Here is an 18632-nt window from a genome sequence, read left to right as displayed (position 1 = left end):
AACTGACTTCAAAAGTGACGTGAAGTATGAAGAACATACTCAGAATTCAGATTAAAATATTGAAGTTTGAACCTCTGACATGTGGCCACGCCCCTCCCTGTAAGCCACACCCCCGTTGTGACATCATCACAGCCTCCATCAGCAGCAGCTCAGACTGAGGCTCGAAGGTTAAACCTGCAGTGAAGCTTCAGCTCCGCACACAAAGGAAAAGAAGAAGAAGAAGAAGAAAATGGCTGATTCGACCAGCAGCAACCACTCTGACTCTTCATCACCATCATCATCCAACAACTCCTCCTCTTCCTCATTCAGAGACCTCACAGCCTCAGGTAGGACCACCTGTTCATCCTGCTCAGCGTGTTGCATTCAGTTTAACATCAAAGTGGTTGAAAGCTCCAGAAAAGCTAATAAATGGACCTTCTGCCTTCAATGATTTCCTCAAAGCTTTATTTGTCTTCTGAAGGGTCAAAACTCAAACTGTGGATCAATAAAACACCATCGACACAATCTGAACTCAAGGTCCCCTTACCTGCTTTTTCTAGTGCTTTCTACTGTATCTCATGGTCTTCAGTCAGTTGTCATGGACACGCCTGAGCAAACAGACCTCATGTATCAGGACACAATATCTAATACATCATCGATTGATCAGTGAGCTCAGCTGCTGATTGGTTGTCAGGTGTTGGTTCAGTCTGACAGACGCGTCACAGACGTCATAATTGATCTTTTATTTACTTTGTTGACGTGTTTAAATCAGTCGTGTGGACGTGTTGAGGTGTTCACTGTTACCTCTGTCAGACTGACCCTTTAACCTGCTCGTTATTTACCTGCTCATTATTTACCTGCTCGTTATTTACCTGCACTTTGTTTACCTGCTCATTATTTACCTGCTCGTTATTTACCTGCACTTTGTTTACCTGCTCATTATTTACCTGCTCGTTATTTACCTGCACTTTGTTTACCTGCTCATTATTTACCTGCTCGTTATTTACCTGCACTTTGTTTATCTGCTCGTTATTTACCTGCTCGTTATTTACCTGTGTTATTTACCTGCACTTTGTTTACCTGCTCGTTATTTACCTGTGTTATTTACCTGTGTTATTTACCTGCTCGTTATTTACCTGCTCATTATTTACCTGCTTGTTATTTACCTGTGTTATTTACCTGCACTTTGTTTACCTGCTCGTTATTTACCTGCTCATTGTTTACCTGGGCGTTATTTACCCGCTCAGTATTTACTTGCGCATTATTTACCTGTGTTATTTACCTGCTCATTATTTACCTGTGTGTTATTTACCTGTTTGTTATTAACCTGCTCATTATTTATCTGTGTGTTATTTACCTGAGCATTATTAACCTGCTCATTATTTATCTGCTCATGTTAACATACAAGTTCCACTTTTCTCATTCCAACCATAACGATGTGAAACACACTTACAGCAGAATGAGACGTCGTTCAGGACACATCAAACATTTTAAGTGTTATAGTGCATAAATGAATATCACAATATAAAAATGTGATAATAAACATAAAAGTGCAGTAAAAAAGACCGGAGTGAGTCATAATAAGGTGCAAACAGCTCAGTTAAACAAGATAATCAGTATATCTATAAACACACACACATACATAGCTTACTGCTCATTTGTTTAAGTGTTAACCTAATACTTATTTACCTGTCAGGTAGCTAACCTGCTAACTTGCTATTTATTTACCTGTCAGGTAGCTAACCTGCTAACTTGCTATTTATTTACCTGTCAGGTAGCTAACCTGCTAACTTGCTATTTATTTACCTGTCAGGTAGTTAACCTGCTAACTTGCTATTTATTTACCTGTCAGGTAGCTAACCTGCTAACTTGCTATTTATTTACCTGCAGTTTTCTCTCCTGTCAGTTATTAAACCTCCTATTTAACCTGCTAGTTGGCATTTTAGCTCAACTAAATATATATATTCATCCTTACTTAATATATACACTTATTACATTTAATTCATCAGCAAGTTAACCCACCTGTAGCTAACATGATAGCTAACCTGCTAGTTATTTAACCAGCAAGCTAAACTGGTGATATTTAACTGTAGTTTTCTCTCATTTCTATTGAACCTGCTAGTTCACGTTAGCTCATCTAAATATACTCAGTTATCTCTCTGAGGTTGTTAATTAACCTGCAAGTAATTTAGTTATTTAAGTGTTAGCTAACCTCTTACTTATTTATTTATTTACCATTTATCAAACTGGTGTTTATTTAAGTGTAGTTATCTCTCCTGTCCGTTAATTAATCTGCAAGTTACCTTCTCCTAACATGTTAGCTACACTGCAGCAGGTCAGCTAACTGGCCTGTTAGCATCAGAAGCTCCTAGTTAGCGTGTTAGCAGTGACAAAGCTCTTTTGTCCTGCTGTTAGCTAACCCGGTCAGCTGACAGCCTCGGTGTTATTAAAATCTTTGTGTTTCTGTCACAATCTACTTACTGCTGCTTGGGGGGGGGGTGGTGAGAGGGTGGGTGACCAGGTCTGACTGGGTTTGGTTTGAACTGGACTTTGTGTCCCTGCATGTCTGTAAAATATCACATCATGTTGCTTCTTCCTTTCTCTGCTTTATCTCTAGTGAAGACTAAATGTACAAAATATAAATACTTCACATCTTCTCTGCTCGATTTCTGTTTGCTCAACATGACAAAGTCTTGTTTCCGCAGTTTGTTTTTGTCTCGTTAACAATGACTTCAGTATGCAGCTCGACCCCATTAATCAGCTCCACATGACTTGTGATCTGTGTAACCGGATTATTTGCTGGATTATCTGCTGTGGAGGAAAAGTATGGAAGCTCGTTTACAGCAGGAAAAACAATAGATGAGAAGTTAGCAATGACAAACAGCTGACTTGGTTGTGTTGATATGTAAAAGTATTGATTGTTTATGTTGTAGCACTCTTTATCTAAAAAAGTCAAATCTAATCTGAAAACTGTCAGGGGTCATATTGGGGGGGTTCAGCGTGAACGGTGTCTCTGTGTCAGGGGTCATATTGGGGGGGTTCAGCGTGAACGGTGTCTCTGTGTCAGGGGTCATATTGGGGGGGTTCAGCGTGAACGGTGTCTCTGTGTCAGGGGTCATATTGGGGGGGTTCAGTGTGAACGGTGTCTCTGTGTCAGGGGTCATATTGGGGGGGTTCAGTGTGAACGGTGTCTCTGTGTCAGGGGTCATATTGGGGGGGTTCAGTGTGAACGGTGTCTCTGTGTCAGGGGTCATATTGGGGGGGTTCAGTGTGAACGGTGTCTCTGTGTCAGGGGTCATATTGGGGGGGTTCAGCGTGAACGGTGTCTCAACCGCTGTGTCTGTCTCCAGCCGTACAGCTCGTCCACTGGAAACAACCAAAGAAGTCAGCGGCGGCATTCAGCCTGTCACTGCTGGTTCTGGTCTCCGTGGCAACGCTGTCCGTCATCAGTGTGGTGTCCTACCTGCTGCTGGCCTGCCTCTGTATCACCATCACCTTCAGGTGGGGGGGGGGGGGCATCTCAGTGTGAAGTTAAAACCAGGAAACAGGAAATGTTTTCATCCTAACAGTCGTCTGCTTCCTATCTGTAGGGTTTATAAATCTGTGATCCAGGCTGTCCAGAAGTCAGACGAAGGCCATCCATTCAAGTAAGACACACACAGAGGTATAGAATAGAACCTGACTTATAGAGTAGAACCTGAGGTATAGAGTAGAACCTGACTTATAGAGTAGAACCTGAGGTATAGAATAGAACCTGACTTATAGAGTAGAACCTGAGGTATAGAGTAGAACCTGACTTATAGAGTAGAACCTGAGGTATAGAATAGAACCTGACTTATAGAGTAGAACTTGAGGTATATAGTAGAGCCTGACTTATAGAGTAGAACCTGACTTATAGAGTAGAACCTGAGGTATAGAGTAGAACCTGACTTATAGAGTAGAACCTGACTTATAGAGTAGAACCTGAGGTATAGAATAGAACCTGACTTATAAAGTAGAACCTGAGGTATAGAGTAGAACCTGAGGTATAGAGTAGAACCTGAGGTATAGAGTAGAACCAGAGTTATAGAGTAGAACCTGAGGTATAGAGTAGAACCTGACTTATAGAGTAGAACCTGAGGTATATAGTAGAACCAGAGTTATAGAGTAGAACCAGAGTTATAGAGTAGAACCTGAGATATAAGTTAGTTTTATATTAGAATCTGAGTTCTAGAGTAGAAACAGCTATGGAGTAGAACCTGACTTATAGAGTAGAACCTGATTTATAGAGTACAACCTGAGTTATAGAGCTATACAGAGCTAACTGGTTAGTCATAGAGCTAACTGGTCAGTAATATAGCTAACTGGTTAGTCATAGAGCTAACTGGTTAATCATAGAGCTAACTGGTCAGTCATAGAGCTAACTGGTCAGTAATATAGCTAACTGGTTAGTCATAGAGCTAACTGGTTAGTCATAGAGCTAACTGGTCAGTAATATAGCTAACTGGTTAGTCATTGAGCTAACTGGTTAATCATAGAGCTAACTGGTTAGTCATAGAGCTGACTTGTTAGTCATAGAGCTAACTGGTCAGTCATAGAGCTAACTGGTTAGCCATAGAGCTAACTGGTCAGTCATTGAGCTAACTGGTTAGTTATAGAGCTAACTGGTTAGTCATTGAGCTAACTGGTTAGTCATAGAGCTAACTGGTGAGTCACTGAGCTAACTGGTTAGCCATAGAGCTAACTGGTCAGTCATTGAGCTAACTGGTTAGTCATATAGCTAACTGGTTAGTCATAGAGCTAACTGGTTAGTAATAGAGCTAACTGGTTAGTCATATAGCTAACTGGTTAGTCATTGAGCTAACTGGTTAGTAATAGAGCTAACTGGTTTGTCATAGAGCTAACTGGTTAGTCATTGAGCTAACTGGTTAGTCATATAGCTAACTGGTTAGTCATAGAGCTAACTGGTTAGTAATAGAGCTAACTGGTTTGTCATAGAGCTAACTGGTTAGTAACAGAGCTAACTGGTTAGTCATTGAGCTAACTGGTTAGTCATATAGCTAACTGGTTAGTCATTGAGCTAACTGGTTAGTAATAGAGCTAACTGGTTAGTCATAGAGCTAACTGGTTAGTCATAGAGCTAACTGGTTAGTCATTGAGCTGACTGGTCAGTCATTGAGCTAACTGGTCAGTCATAGAGCTAACTGGTCAGTCATTGAGCTAACTGGTCAGTCATTGAGCTAACTGGTTAGTCATAGAGCTAACTGGTCAGTAGTAGAGCTAACTGGTCAGTCATAGAGCTAACTGGTCAGTCATAGAGCTAACTGGTTAGTCATAGAGCTAACTGGTTAGTAATAGAGCTAACTGGTCAGTCATAGAGCTAACTGGTTAGTAGTAGAGCTAACTGGTTAGTAATAGAGCTAACTGGTTAGTAGTAGAGCTAACTGGTTAGTCATAGAGCTAACTGGTCAGTCATAGAGCTAACTGGTCAGTCATAGAGCTAACTGGTTAGTAGTAGAGCTAACTGGTCAGTCATAGAGCTAACTGGTCAGTCATAGAGCTAACTGGTTAGTCATAGAGCTAACTGTTCAGTCATAGAGCTAACTGGTCAGTCATTTAGCTAACTGGTCAGTCATAGAGCTAACTGGTCAGTCATAGAGCTAACTGGTTAGTCATTTAGCTAACTGGTCAGTCATTTAGCTAACTGGTTAGTCATTGAGCTAACTGGTTAGTCATAGAGCTCAGTATGACTCATCCAGCCAGCGACACCAGATTAAACTCTGTATACTGGTTTATCTGGCGCCGAGAGGCTTCATCAGCATTGTGTGAACTCTGGTGTCTTGTTTTTTATGAATATGTGTATTATTGATGTTTATGCATTTGTATGTTCTATGGAGGTTTTGCACATGATTGGTCTTCATATTTGCATATATACTTTCTTTTTATTGTTAGCGTGTAAACATATTGGCCTTTTATCTGGCTGTTTCAGTCACAGAATGTGATATTTCTCCTAGGATGGCTTGAATTGTCTGACATATTCTTATTATTATTTGTGTTATTAGTGTTGGTTGTTTGATGATTTATAGCAGCTGGTTGTTCTCAGATGGTTTGTTACACAGAACCGTCTGAGAAGTCGTCCATGGAAAGTGTTTGGAAAAGGGCTGATTGGATGAACTGTCTGTCTGTCACCATCTATCACGTCTTACTTTGCGAGGCAGCTGGATTCGTGACACTGATTAGTTCGGATACAAGCTTCTAACCTGAAGCCTGAGAAGATGGATTCTCACGTAATTGATTTGATTGGAGGATGATGATTCTGATCTGGGGCTGACTGTCTGTCCTCCCGTCAGGTCTCTGCTGGACCGGGACATCTCTCTGTCCCCGGAGACGGTCCGGATGCTGGCGGATCAGTCTCTGGTTCATGTGAACTGGTTGAGCAGTCAGACCAGGAGGCTGCTGCTGGTGGAGGACCTGGTGGACTCTCTGAAGGTCAGATGCGTGCCGCTCTTCGTCTCATGTCATCATAAAGTCGACACAAGCAATCTGAGCCACTCTGAAGGCTGCTGTTTGTTTGTTTGTTTGTTTGTTTCAGCTGGCTGCTGTCATGTGGGTGATGACATATGTTGGAGCTGTCTTTAATGGCATCACCATCCTCATCCTCGGTAAGTCTGCTTCTTACTGACTATTGATTAAACTGATTGATCTGCAGTAAACAGTAAACTATCGCTGCCTTTCTCTCTGCAGCCGACATCATCTTCTTCACAACACCACTCATCTACCAGAAGAGAAAGGTATGTTTACCTTCATCAGGTGGACAAAATATCAGAAACACCTGCATCATCAGCAACATACAAACAGCAGAAACGTCACAAAGCTTCAATCAGAGCGGACTGGGGGGAGTTCCATCAAGCTGGCTAACGGGATATTCTGGCTTATTTCGATAAGCCTCATTAATTTAAGTGAGAGTTCGTTCCATCACTGCGGCTTATATGAGTCCCACCTCAGTAACCATGGTAACCACGGTAACTCAGTCAGCAGAACTAGCTGCTCTGTGGCAGGTTAAAGGTCAAGCTTAACTCAGCTGCATGTCAAAGAATGTCCGACAGACAGAAACAGACTCTCAACAGACGGTTCCATCAAGTGTCTTTTCACACTCGCATCACTTGTCCGTGTTCAGGAAACATAAAATAGAAGAACGTTTACAAAAACACTTCAGTAAATCCCCATTTTATTCGTGGTCACTCCTGTGTTGCAGTGAAGCCTGTTATTTAAAAGATTAGCGTTTATAATTTATGAAATAAAAGTGTGCCATCGTTATTTTGTAGTTATTTACTTATTCAATCAATCAATCGATTTTTATTTATATAGCACTAAATCACAACAGAAATCATCTCAAGGCACTTTTCACATAGAGCAGGTCAAGACCGAACTCACTAATTTACAGAGACCCAACAATTCCCCCATGAGCAGCACTTGGCGACAGCAGCAGGAAAAACTCCTTTAACGGGTAGAAACCTCAAGCAGACCCCGGCTCTTGGTGGGCGGCCATCTGCTTTGACCGGTTGGGTTGAGAGAGAGAAAGAGAGAGGGAAAGGGGGAGGGGGGACAGGAGAACAACAATCATAACAATAACAATAGCAACAGCCAGGGAAGGACGCCAACAGGACTGTGAAGGACTGCGAAGGATCGGCCCAGAACCCAGGGGTCCCTGTGAGATGAGAAAGCACAAAAAAAAACTCCGGGGAAGAAGCAAAGTTAGTGACATGCATTGATGTTACATGAATGCATACAGATGGAGAGGAGGAGGAGGAGAGAGGAGCTCAGTGCATCATGGGAAGTCCCCCAGCAGTCTAGGCCTATAGCAGCATAACTAAGGGCTGATCCAAGGTGAGCCTGGTCGGCCCTAACTATAAGCTTTATCAAAAAGGAAAGTTTTAAGCCTACTCTTAAACATAGAGAGGGTGTCTGCACCCCGGACTGAATCCGGTAGATGGTTCCATAGAAGAGGAGCCTGATAGCTGAAGGCTCTGCCTCCCATTCTACTTTTAAAGACTGTAGGGACCACCAGTAAGCTGCATACTGGGAGCGCAGTGTTCTAGTGGGATAATACGGTATTATGAGCTCTTCAAGATATGATGGTGTCTGACCATTAAGGGCTTTGTAAGTTAGGAGAAGGATTTTAAATTCTATTCTAGATTTTACAGGAAGCCAATGCAGTGAAGCTAAAATGGGAGAAATGTGGTCTCTTTTTCTAGTTTTAGTCAGAACACGTGCAGCTGCATTCTGGACCAGCTGGAGAGTCTTTAGAGACTTGTTAGGGCAGCCTGATAATAAGGAATTGCAATAATCCAGCCTAGAAGTAACAAATGTGTGAACTAGTTTTTCTGCATCTTTTAGGGACAGGATGTGATTTTTGTGATATTACGTAAGTGAAAAAAGGCAGTCCTTGAGATTTGATTTATGTGGGAGTTAAAGGACATATCCTGATCAAAGATAACTCCCAGATTCCTTACGGTGGTGCTGGAGGCCAGGGTAATGCCATCCAGAGCAGCTTTATCATTAGATAATGTGTTTCTAAGGTGTTTAGGGCCAAACACAATAACTTCAGTTTTATCTGAGTTTAGTAGCAGAAAATTGCAGGTCATCCAGGTCTTTATGTCGTTAAGGCATGTTTGGAGTCTAGTTAACTGATTGGGTTCATCAGGCTTCATTGATAAATATTATTGGGTATCATCTGCATAACAATGAATATTTATGGAGTGTTTCCTAATAATATTACCTAAAGGAAGCATATACAAGGTGAATAGAATTGGTCCAAGTACAGAACCTTGTGGAACTCCGTGTCTAACTTTTGCCTTCATGGAGGATTCATCATTAACATGTACAAACTGAAATCGGTCTGATAAATAGGACTTAAACCAGCTTAATGCAGTTCCTTTAATGCCAATTAAATGTTCCAGTCTCTGCAAAAGGATTTTATGGTCAATTGTGTCGAATGCAGCACTAAGATCTAACAGGACAAGTATAGAGACAAATCGTCTGACTGTGTGTGTGTGTGTGTGTGTGTGTGTGTGTGTGTGTGTGTTCAGACACAGATTGATCGGCACATGGAGATGATTCGGTCCAAATTGGAGGAAACGCTGCAGAAGTGAGTTCACGTCAGAAGCTGAAAAACTGAACTTTGTTCATATAACTGAGTTCATATCTGAGATCAGGGAACACGTAACATCACAGTGACATCAGTGACATCACAGTAACACCACAGTGACATCACGGTGACATCACAGCACCATCACAGTGACATCACGGTGACATCACAGCACCATCACAGTGACATCACAGCACCATCACAGTGACATCACAGTGACACAGTGACATCACAGTCATCCCATTCATCCAGATGATGTAAAACACTTTATTTGTTATTTATTGCCAGTAATTAAACAGGACACGTGTGTCAGTACAGACTGATTGCAGGTGTGTTCAGGAGTGTTCAGGTGAGTTCAGGTGAGTTCAGGTGTGTTCAGGTGTGTTCATGTGTGTTCAGGTGAGTTCAGGCGTGTTCAGGCGCGTTCAGGCGAGTTCAGGCGAGTTCAGGTGTGTTCAGGTGTGTTCAGGAGTGTTCAGGTGTGTTCAGGCGTGTTCAGGAGTGTTCAGGAGTGTTCAGGTGAGTTCAGGTGAGTTCAGGTGTGTTCAGGTGAGTTCAGGTGAGTTCAGGTGTGTTCAGGTGTGTTCAGGAGTGTTCAGGTGAGTTCAGGTGTGTTCAGGTGTGTTCAGGAGTGTTCAGGTGTGTTCAGGTGAGTTCAGGTGTGTTCAGGAGTGTTCAGGAGTGTTCAGGTGTGTTCAGGTGTGTTCAGGTGTGTTCAGGTGAGTTCAGGTGAGTTCAGGTGTGTTCAGGTGAGTTCAGGTGAGTTCAGGTGTGTTCAGGTGTGTTCAGGAGTGTTCAGGTGAGTTCAGGTGTGTTCAGATTTCTTTTCAGTGATGTCACTGTGATGTCATCCTGTCACATGTGCACCTGGTGAACACAGTTCTCTTCACCAGAGTTGGAATAATGATAATAATTGTTAAATTGCATATTTCTGTGCTTCACACAACAATAAGACAGATGCAGAAATATGAACATTACAAACACAAAAGAAATGATAGAAATAATTAGTGATATTAAAATATAAATAAATATATGAGAGATGTTAATGTTTATGTTTTATTCTGTGCTAACAACAGGAATATTAAGATATATTATTGATATTAAAAGCAAAAAAAAATGATCTTAATATTTCTTTTAAGATTATTATTTTTTGGCATTGTTGCCTTTATTGAACAGTGAGATGATGCAACATGCAGCAAAGGCTGCTGGGACGCTGCAGTCACATGATCAGTAACTGTTAAATATATTTATTACTATATAATTGTTAAATTATTGTTACTGATGCAATTATAAACCTGATTACCTCTTTTACAACAATATTTTGACCTTTTTAAAAAGGTGAATCAAATGTTTTTTCGGTGGTTTATAATTTTATTACCTTAAATATATAATTTATATAGAAAGTTTACATAAAATCATGCAATTCAACTCAGTTTATAACAGTACATTTCTGTTGTTTTAAGCCTGATTATTTGTATTTGTCAGCACATTTTTATAGGAGATTTAATAGTTTTTGGAGGTGGATATACACTTATTAATCAATAAAAAGCAAAGAAATACAACAATATTACATGTAAAATTAAAGATATAAACTGTATTTTAATGACAGAAATTACTGTGTTTTTATGAGATGATTATTTTCCGTTATTACTGTTTGATTTTTTTTTACAATTTTCTTTTTTACAGTGATTGTAAAATGTGTAATACAGTGTAAAATATAACATTGAACAAACAGGGTCACATGTTTTTATCGACTTTACTTGAAGAGTTTATCGACTTTTATGTAAACAGTGTAAACAAGTTCCTCTTTAATATCTAAATAATATATAATAATGTGTGTGTGTGTGTGTGTGTGTGTGTGTGTGCGTGTGCGTGTGTGCGTGTGTGTGTGTGCACGTGTGTGTGTGTGCAGGCTGCAGGACAGGTTACCAGGAGCTGTGAAAAGAGCCAAAGCTGAGTAACCTTCAGACACGCTGTGGCTCCTCCCCCCTCTCCTCTGATTGGCCCGTTAGTCAGTGACTCACCTGTCAATCACCTGAGTCTCAGTTTGTTGTCAAAGTGTTGTAATAAAATCTGACTGATAACAAAACAACACAGCAGCGGTCTGATCATTTCACTTTTCTCTAAAGACTCTCTCCTTCTCTCCACACTGAACCACAATTCCCATCAGCCCCTTCACTTCCTGTCGTCAGCACAAACTGTAAACTTATAGCTCACACAGACGCAGGTGAGAGGAAAGATCTGTTGCCACGACCCCTCAGATTTATCTGCTGACCCTTTGGAGGGGCCCGACCCCTAGGTTGGGAACCACTGGACTAAACTAGCTAACTGTATATAAAGTAGTGTAAACTAGCTCCACCTCCAGCAGCTACAACAGTAACATGCTGCTCTAACACTGATGCTTCACTATTAATAATCTAATGATGTCATATATAATAATATATCAGTCAGAGGGACCAAACCACTACTTTTACTGCAGTACTTTAACTACATCAAGCTCATAATACTTATGTACTTTTACTGCAATACTTTAACTACATCAAGCTCATAATACTTATGTACTTTTACTGCAATACTTTAACTACATCAAGCTCATAATACTTATGTACTTTTACTGCAATACTTTAACTACGTCAAGCTCATAATACTTATGTACTTTTACTGCAATACTTTAACTACATCAAGCTCATAATACTTATGTACTTTTACTGCAATACTTTAACTACATCAAGCTCATAATACTTATGTACTTTTACTGCAATACTTAAACTACATCAAGCTCATAATACTTATGTACTTTTACTGCAATACTTTAACTACATCAAGCTCATAATACTTATGTACTTTTACTGCAGTACTTTAACTACATCAAGCTCATAATACTTATGTACTTTTACTGCAATACTTTAACTACATCAAGCTCATAATACTTATGTACTTTTACTGCAGTACTTTAACTACATCAAGCTCATAATACTTGTGTACTTTTACTGCAATACTTTAACTACATCAAGCTCATAATACTTATGTACTTTTACTGCAATACATTAACTACATCAAGCTCATAATACTTATGTACTTTTACTGCAGTACTTTAACTACATCAAGCTCATAATACTTATGTACTTTTACTGCAATACTTTAACTACATCAAGCTCATAATACTTGTGTACTTTTACTGCAATACTTTAACTACATCAAGCTCATAATACTTATGTACTTTTACTGCAATACTTTAACTACATCAAGCTCATAATACTTATGTACTTTTACTGCAATACTTTAACTACATCAAGCTCATAATACTTGTGTACTTTTACTGCAATACTTTAACTACATCAAGCTCATAATACTTATGTACTTTTACTGCAGTACTTTAACTACATCAAGCTCATAATACTTATGTACTTTTACTGCAATACTTTAACTACATCAAGCTCATAATACTTGTGTACTTTTACTGCAATACTTTAACTACATCAAGCTCATAATACTTATGTACTTTTACTGCAATACTTTAACTACATCAAGCTCATAATACTTATGTACTTTTACTGCAATACTTTAACTACATCAAGCTCATAATACTTATGTACTTTTACTGCAATACTTTAACTACATCAAGCTAATAATACTTGTGTACTTTTACTGCAATACTTTAACTACATCAAGCTCATAATACTTATGTACTTTTACTGCAATACTTTAACTACATCAAGCTCATAATACTTATGTACTTTTACTGCAATACTTTAACTACATCAAGCTCATAATACTTATGTACTTTTACTGCAATACTTTAACTACATCAAGCTCATAATACTTGTGTACTTTTACTGCAATACTTTAACTACATCAAGCTCATAATACTTATGTACTTTTACTGCAATACTTTAACTACATCAAGCTCATAATACTTATGTACTTTTACTGCAATACTTTAACTACATCAAGCGCATAATACTTGTGTACTTTTACTGCAATACTTTAACTGGATCAAGCTCATAATACTTATGTACTTTTACTGCAATACTTTAACTGCATCAAGCTCATAATACTTATGTACTTTTACTGCAATACTTTAACTACATCAAGCTCATAATACTTATGTACTTTTACTGCAATACTTTAACTACATCAAGCTCATAACACTTATGTACTTTTACTGCAATACTTTAACTACATCGAGCTCATAATACTTATGTACTTTTACTGCAATACTTTAACTACATCAAGCTCATAATACTTATGTACTTTTACTGCAATACTTTAACTACATCAAGCTCATAATACTTGTGTACTTTTACTGCAATACTTTAACTGGATCAAGCTCATAATACTTATGTACTTTTACTGCAATACTTTAACTGCATCAAGCTCATAATACTTATGTACTTTTACTGCAATACTTTAACTGCATCAAGCTCATAATACTTATGTACTTTTACTGCAATACTTTAACTACATCGAGCTCATAATACTTATGTACTTTTACTGCAATACTTTAACTACATCAAGCTCATAATACTTATGTACTTTTACTGCAATACTTTAACTACATCAAGCTCATAATACTTATGTACTTTTACTGCAATACTTTAACTGAGGCTTGTTTTGATCCAAACACTCTCCAACAGGAAGGACAACAAACAAACATGGTGTAAAGTTTAAAAGCCTTTAATGACATCGCACATATTTGACAGAGAGAGAGCTTTAAAGTCTACAGGTGCAGTTTCATACATGAGAAAAGCCTTTATGGTCTAACTTCTGTTTAAATATTTGGCCTTAAACGGCCTGCAAAGGATTTTCTTCTTCTTCATTCCTATAGATGTAGTTCTGATTGTGCAGTAAGATGGCGTTAACTTCCATACATGTTCAGTACAATAGATATACAGTGACGGAGAGCAACACGAGTATCAAAGAGCAGAAAATCAAAGTGACTTTCCTGCAGAATTCTGCAGAAATTGCGATACAAGCGATGTTCTATTTGCTCTTTTTGTGGTAAAATTGCAAGCAAAGGAAAATAACGTTTGAACTGCTAGCAGTGAAGAGTCATATGTAATGACTTCCTGGATAAAAAGCATCAGTAGACAGACAGCGCCCACAACCCTCCGCAGCAGAGCAGATGACTGATGTTCAGATACCTGTGATTGTACCTGAGCACGTGCACACACAGTCCAGCAACACGTCCTCGTGCCTCTGGTCCTCCAGTTTATCCACCGCAGCAGTTCGCCAGCAGAGGGCAGCGGAGGAGACCACAAGAAGCCATTTTGTTTTGTTTTTTATTCCCATCCCTCTCTGATGTGAGTTGTTTCCGTCCTTACGGGATTTCTAGGTTTGTAGTTTCCTTTAGATGTTGATCTTTCTATCATCACTGTGTTTTAAGATTTAAGGTTTAGAAATCTGATATATTAATCTGGATCACAGTGTTACTGAGATCTGATTTGCTGCTACTTAAATCTCCTAAAATTACAGTTTGTAAATTGATGGTTTATATATTCTTTATTATCTGCCTGTTTATTTATGAGTTGATATATTTATAAGCCTTTATTAAATAAACTTTCACCTCAACATGAGCACCAAATAAAATCAGTCAATAATTCCATTAAAATAAATCAATATATAAACATAATCAGCCACAGACCTTCATTCAGCTGCTTTACTTTAGTTTTCCCTCCTTTATATCAACTTAAAACAACTTACAGTTTTATTCACAGCGTTCAGGTTTATAATCTTAGTTTGTGTTAACAGCTACTGAAGTTCCAGTGGAGCACAGTGTGTTTGAAGCAGGTTTTATTTCATGTTGATGCTTTTAATGTGAAACGTTTCCTTCACAATGATCAATAAAGCTTTAATACTGTACCGATAGGATGAAAATAAACAGTCATCTCAGATCCCAAAAAACACTTTGGCACCAGGAAGCAGAGCTGAGCTACAAAACAGGGTGAAACACACAGTATCTCTTTAAAACTTAACCCCTCCCTCTCCTTCCTGCTCTCAAACACAACAAGCTCCACTCTGTCCTCATATCTCCTGGTTCCCTCCCCTTCAGATCTACAGTTTGCAGATGGGTGGAACCAACATGTAGTGCAGTATAAGAGCTGCAGGCTGAATTCACTGCAGAGACACATGTTGTTAGATCAGAGCTCAAAGTTGTTTCACTTCTCAGGAAGCGAAACTCAGACAGTCGTTGCCACTGAGAGCTGAAATGGCGCAGAAAGGAGTTCAGCTGGACCGAGAAACCTTCTCTTGTTCGATCTGTCTGGATCTACTGAAGGATCCGGTGACTATTCCCTGTGGACACAGTTACTGCATGAGATGTATTAAAAGCTTCTGGGATGGAGAGGATGAGAGGAAGATCTACAGCTGCCCTCAGTGCAGACAGGCCTTCACACCGAGGCCTGTCCTGGTGAAAAACACCATGTTAGCAGCTTTAGTGGAGCAGCTGAAGAAGACTGGACTCCAAGCTGCTCCTGCTGATCACTGCTATGCTGGACCTGAAGATGTGGCCTGTGATGTCTGCACTGGGAGGAAGCTGAAAGCCCTCAAGTCCTGTCTGCAGTGTCTCGTCTCTTACTGTGAGAAACACCTCCAGCCTCACTTTGAATCAACTAAATTTAATAAACACAAGCTGGTCGACCCCTCGGAGAAGCTCCAGGAGAACATCTGCTCTCGTCATGATGAGGTGATGAAGATGTTCTGCCGTACTGATCAGCAGAGTATCTGTTATCTCTGCTCTGTGGAGGAACATAAAGGCCACGACACAGTCTCAGCTGCAGCAGAAAGGACTGAGAGGCAGAGAGAGCTCGAGGTGAGTCGACAAAACATCCAGCAGAGAATCCAGGACAGAGAGAAAGATGTGAAGCTGCTTCAACAGGAGGTGGAGGCCGTCAGTCGCTCTGCTGATAAAGCAGTGAAGGACAGTGAGAAGATCTTCACTGAGCTGATCAGTCTCATCCAGAAAAGAAGCTCTGATGTGAAGCAGCAGATCAGATCCCAGCAGGAAACTGAAGTGAGTCGAGTCAAAGAGCTTCAGGAGAAGCTGGAGCAGGAGATCACTGAGGTGAAGAGGAAAGACGCTGAACTGAAGAAGCTCTCATACACAGAGGATCACAACCAGTTTCTACACAACTACCCCTCACTGTCACAACTCAGTGCATCTACAGACTCATCCAGCATCGATATCCGTCCTCTGAGATACTTTGAGGATGTGACAGCAGCTGTGTCAGAGCTCAGAGATCAACTACAGGACATCCTGACGGAGAAATGGACAAACATCTCACTGACAGTGACTGTTGTGGACGTTTTACTGTCAGAAACAGAACCCAAGACCAGAGCTGAGTTCTTAAGATATTCACGTGAAATCACACTGGATCCAAACACAGCACACACACAGCTGTTATTATCTGACGGGAACAGAAAAGCAGAAGGAACGAGTCAATACCAGCTTTATTCTCGTCACCCAGACAGATTCACTAGATGTTGTCAGGTCCTGAGTAAAGAGAGTCTGACTGGACATTGTTACTGGGAGGTGGAGAGGAGCGGGGGGGGAGTTGGTGTAGCAGTCTCATACAAGGATATCAGCAGAGCAGGAGGCTTGAATGAATGTAGATTTGGATTCAATAACAAATCTTGGATGTTATATTGTGACACTGACAGTTATACATTTTTCTTCAACAGTATCTCAACTCCCGTCTCAGGTCCTGTTTCCTCCAGAGTAGGAGTGTACCTGGATCACAGAGCAGGTATTCTGTCCTTCTACAGCGTCTCTGAAACCATGACTCTCCTCCACAGAGTCCAGACCACATTCACTCAGCCTCTCTATGCTGGACTTTATTTCTATTATCCTTATTATGGAGACACAGCTGAGTTCTGTGAACTGAAATAGACAGAAGTCATTTCAGACTTCATGTGTCAGATTCTGTTGTAATTCTTCATGTTTTTGTCTCCATTGTTTCTGAGAGCTCGTTGCTGTGGTGTTTCTGAACTGCACAGAGATCAGCTGTCAATCAAACTGGGATTATCAACACTTTCTTCTTTTCATTTGTTGTTCTGTTGATGTTTTCAGTTTCTTTAAATGTGACTTTTTGCTGTGTGTTTTTATCCATGGAGGCTATCGCTGCTCATGATGACGTCTTTTACCTTCACTGACGTTTCTTCAGATGAAAATATAAACTTCTCTTTGTTCTAAATGTTAGTTTCATGTTTGTATTGATGTATTTGATCTCATCACTTTATAAATTCATAGAGAAACATCCAATCAAACTGTAATTATCATGATAATAATCATTTATTATGTTGTTGTACATTCTGGGTTAAACTAACTGATTGTGTGGATGAAGTGAATCTGAACATGAAATCATTGAACAGGAGTCATTTAACAGACTTTACTGACTGGATGTGTGAACAATCTGAAGCTTTACATAATCAATAAAGATGTTTTTTCAACAGTGAGCAAAGTATTTTCTTCTGTCTTCATCTCAGGATGTCATTCAAAGCTTCTGGAGAAAATGTGAAACTAAAATGAGAGTTTATTTATTTTACTGTTTTCTGTCTGATTGGACTAAATATCGTTGGTCATGATCAGCTCGTCTACCAACAGCAGAACATCTGCAGCACATTTTATTTCCATTTCAACCAATTTCCTTTCATTCATCCATATTTATATATTTATATATTATAAATGTATCAGATTGTTGGTAATTATTAACCAGAGATTTGACGATTTCACACAAATTAAACTTATAATTAAATTCCTGCAGAATAACTCAGCACTGTAAGGATGTTTTAAATAAATGTACAATACAGCAGATGTCGGGCCGATCCATATCTCTGATTGGTTGTTCCGTCATGTGATCAATCAGTACGTCACGTGATAATATTGTTCACACTCAGCCAGAAACTCTTTCACTGTGAAGTTTGAGAGTTTAGTGTCGTTCAGAGTTCGATGAAGACGAGTTTGTAAAGTTTAAATCCAGACTTGATTAAAACTTCTTGTGACTGATTTTGTTGCTGTGCTGAAGAGTTTTAGTCATTTATATTAATCAGCAGCAAAGAAATGCATCTAAAACAGTGGTGATTAGTTTCCTGACAGCTGTGATTGATTTATTGAACCATCACAGGTAACGTTACTCCACCTTTTCTACTGCAGAAGTCATTCAGGAATCATTTGATCAAAACTCTGCACATATGAGACGCTGAGTTCAGTTCAATCGTAATAAACATCAGAAGGAAACAACATGTTGACTCCAGTTTGAAGCCGTGAAGACGCCGTAATAGATGTTTGCTGAAGTTTACAGTGTTACAGTTTTTACTAAAAAACTCATATTTGAACATCAACACTAAATTAAACACATGTGGACTCCATCAAGTCCAGTCATAATATGATTAAACTATAAACTGAACATATAATTATTCACATCTGGTCACAGAAGTCAGAGAAATCACAGCCTGCAGCATCAAATCTCACTTTCACAAGTTCTGTTTACAACCTGAAAGCTGATGTGAATAATATTTGCAGACTGGA

The 18632-nt window shown here is 39.5% G+C and overlaps 2 protein-coding genes across 2 annotated transcripts in view; both read left to right on the top strand.

The window, feature by feature from the left end:
• LOC122976029 (reticulon-3-B-like) overlaps positions 1-11200 on the top strand; it is an 11365-nt gene extending 165 nt beyond the window's left edge. Inside the window, exons 1-8 of the mRNA XM_044344280.1 lie at positions 1-326; positions 3330-3480; positions 3570-3626; positions 6309-6447; positions 6551-6620; positions 6703-6749; positions 9048-9106; positions 11019-11200. The exon at positions 1-326 is cut by the window's left edge and continues 165 nt beyond it. Coding sequence (XP_044200215.1) covers positions 230-326; positions 3330-3480; positions 3570-3626; positions 6309-6447; positions 6551-6620; positions 6703-6749; positions 9048-9106; positions 11019-11067 — 669 coding nt within the window. The 5' untranslated portion in view covers positions 1-229 and the 3' untranslated portion in view covers positions 11068-11200. The remainder of the gene's footprint in view (positions 327-3329; positions 3481-3569; positions 3627-6308; positions 6448-6550; positions 6621-6702; positions 6750-9047; positions 9107-11018) is intronic.
• Positions 11201-14675: 3475 nt separating this feature from the next.
• LOC122976722 (tripartite motif-containing protein 16-like) lies at positions 14676-18057 on the top strand. Its single transcript, XM_044345374.1, has 2 exons — positions 14676-16980; positions 18002-18057. Exons 1-2 carry the CDS (start codon positions 15315-15317, stop codon positions 18055-18057), a joined length of 1722 nt encoding a protein of 573 aa, XP_044201309.1. The 5' UTR covers positions 14676-15314.
• Positions 18058-18632: the final 575 nt, after the last annotated feature.

The sequence above is a fragment of the Thunnus albacares genome, chromosome 3, assembly GCF_914725855.1.
Source record: "Thunnus albacares chromosome 3, fThuAlb1.1, whole genome shotgun sequence".
Lineage (NCBI taxonomy): Eukaryota > Metazoa > Chordata > Actinopteri > Scombriformes > Scombridae > Thunnus > Thunnus albacares.
Note: the sequence above shows the minus strand (reverse complement) of the source record. Positions and strands in the feature narration are given on the sequence as shown.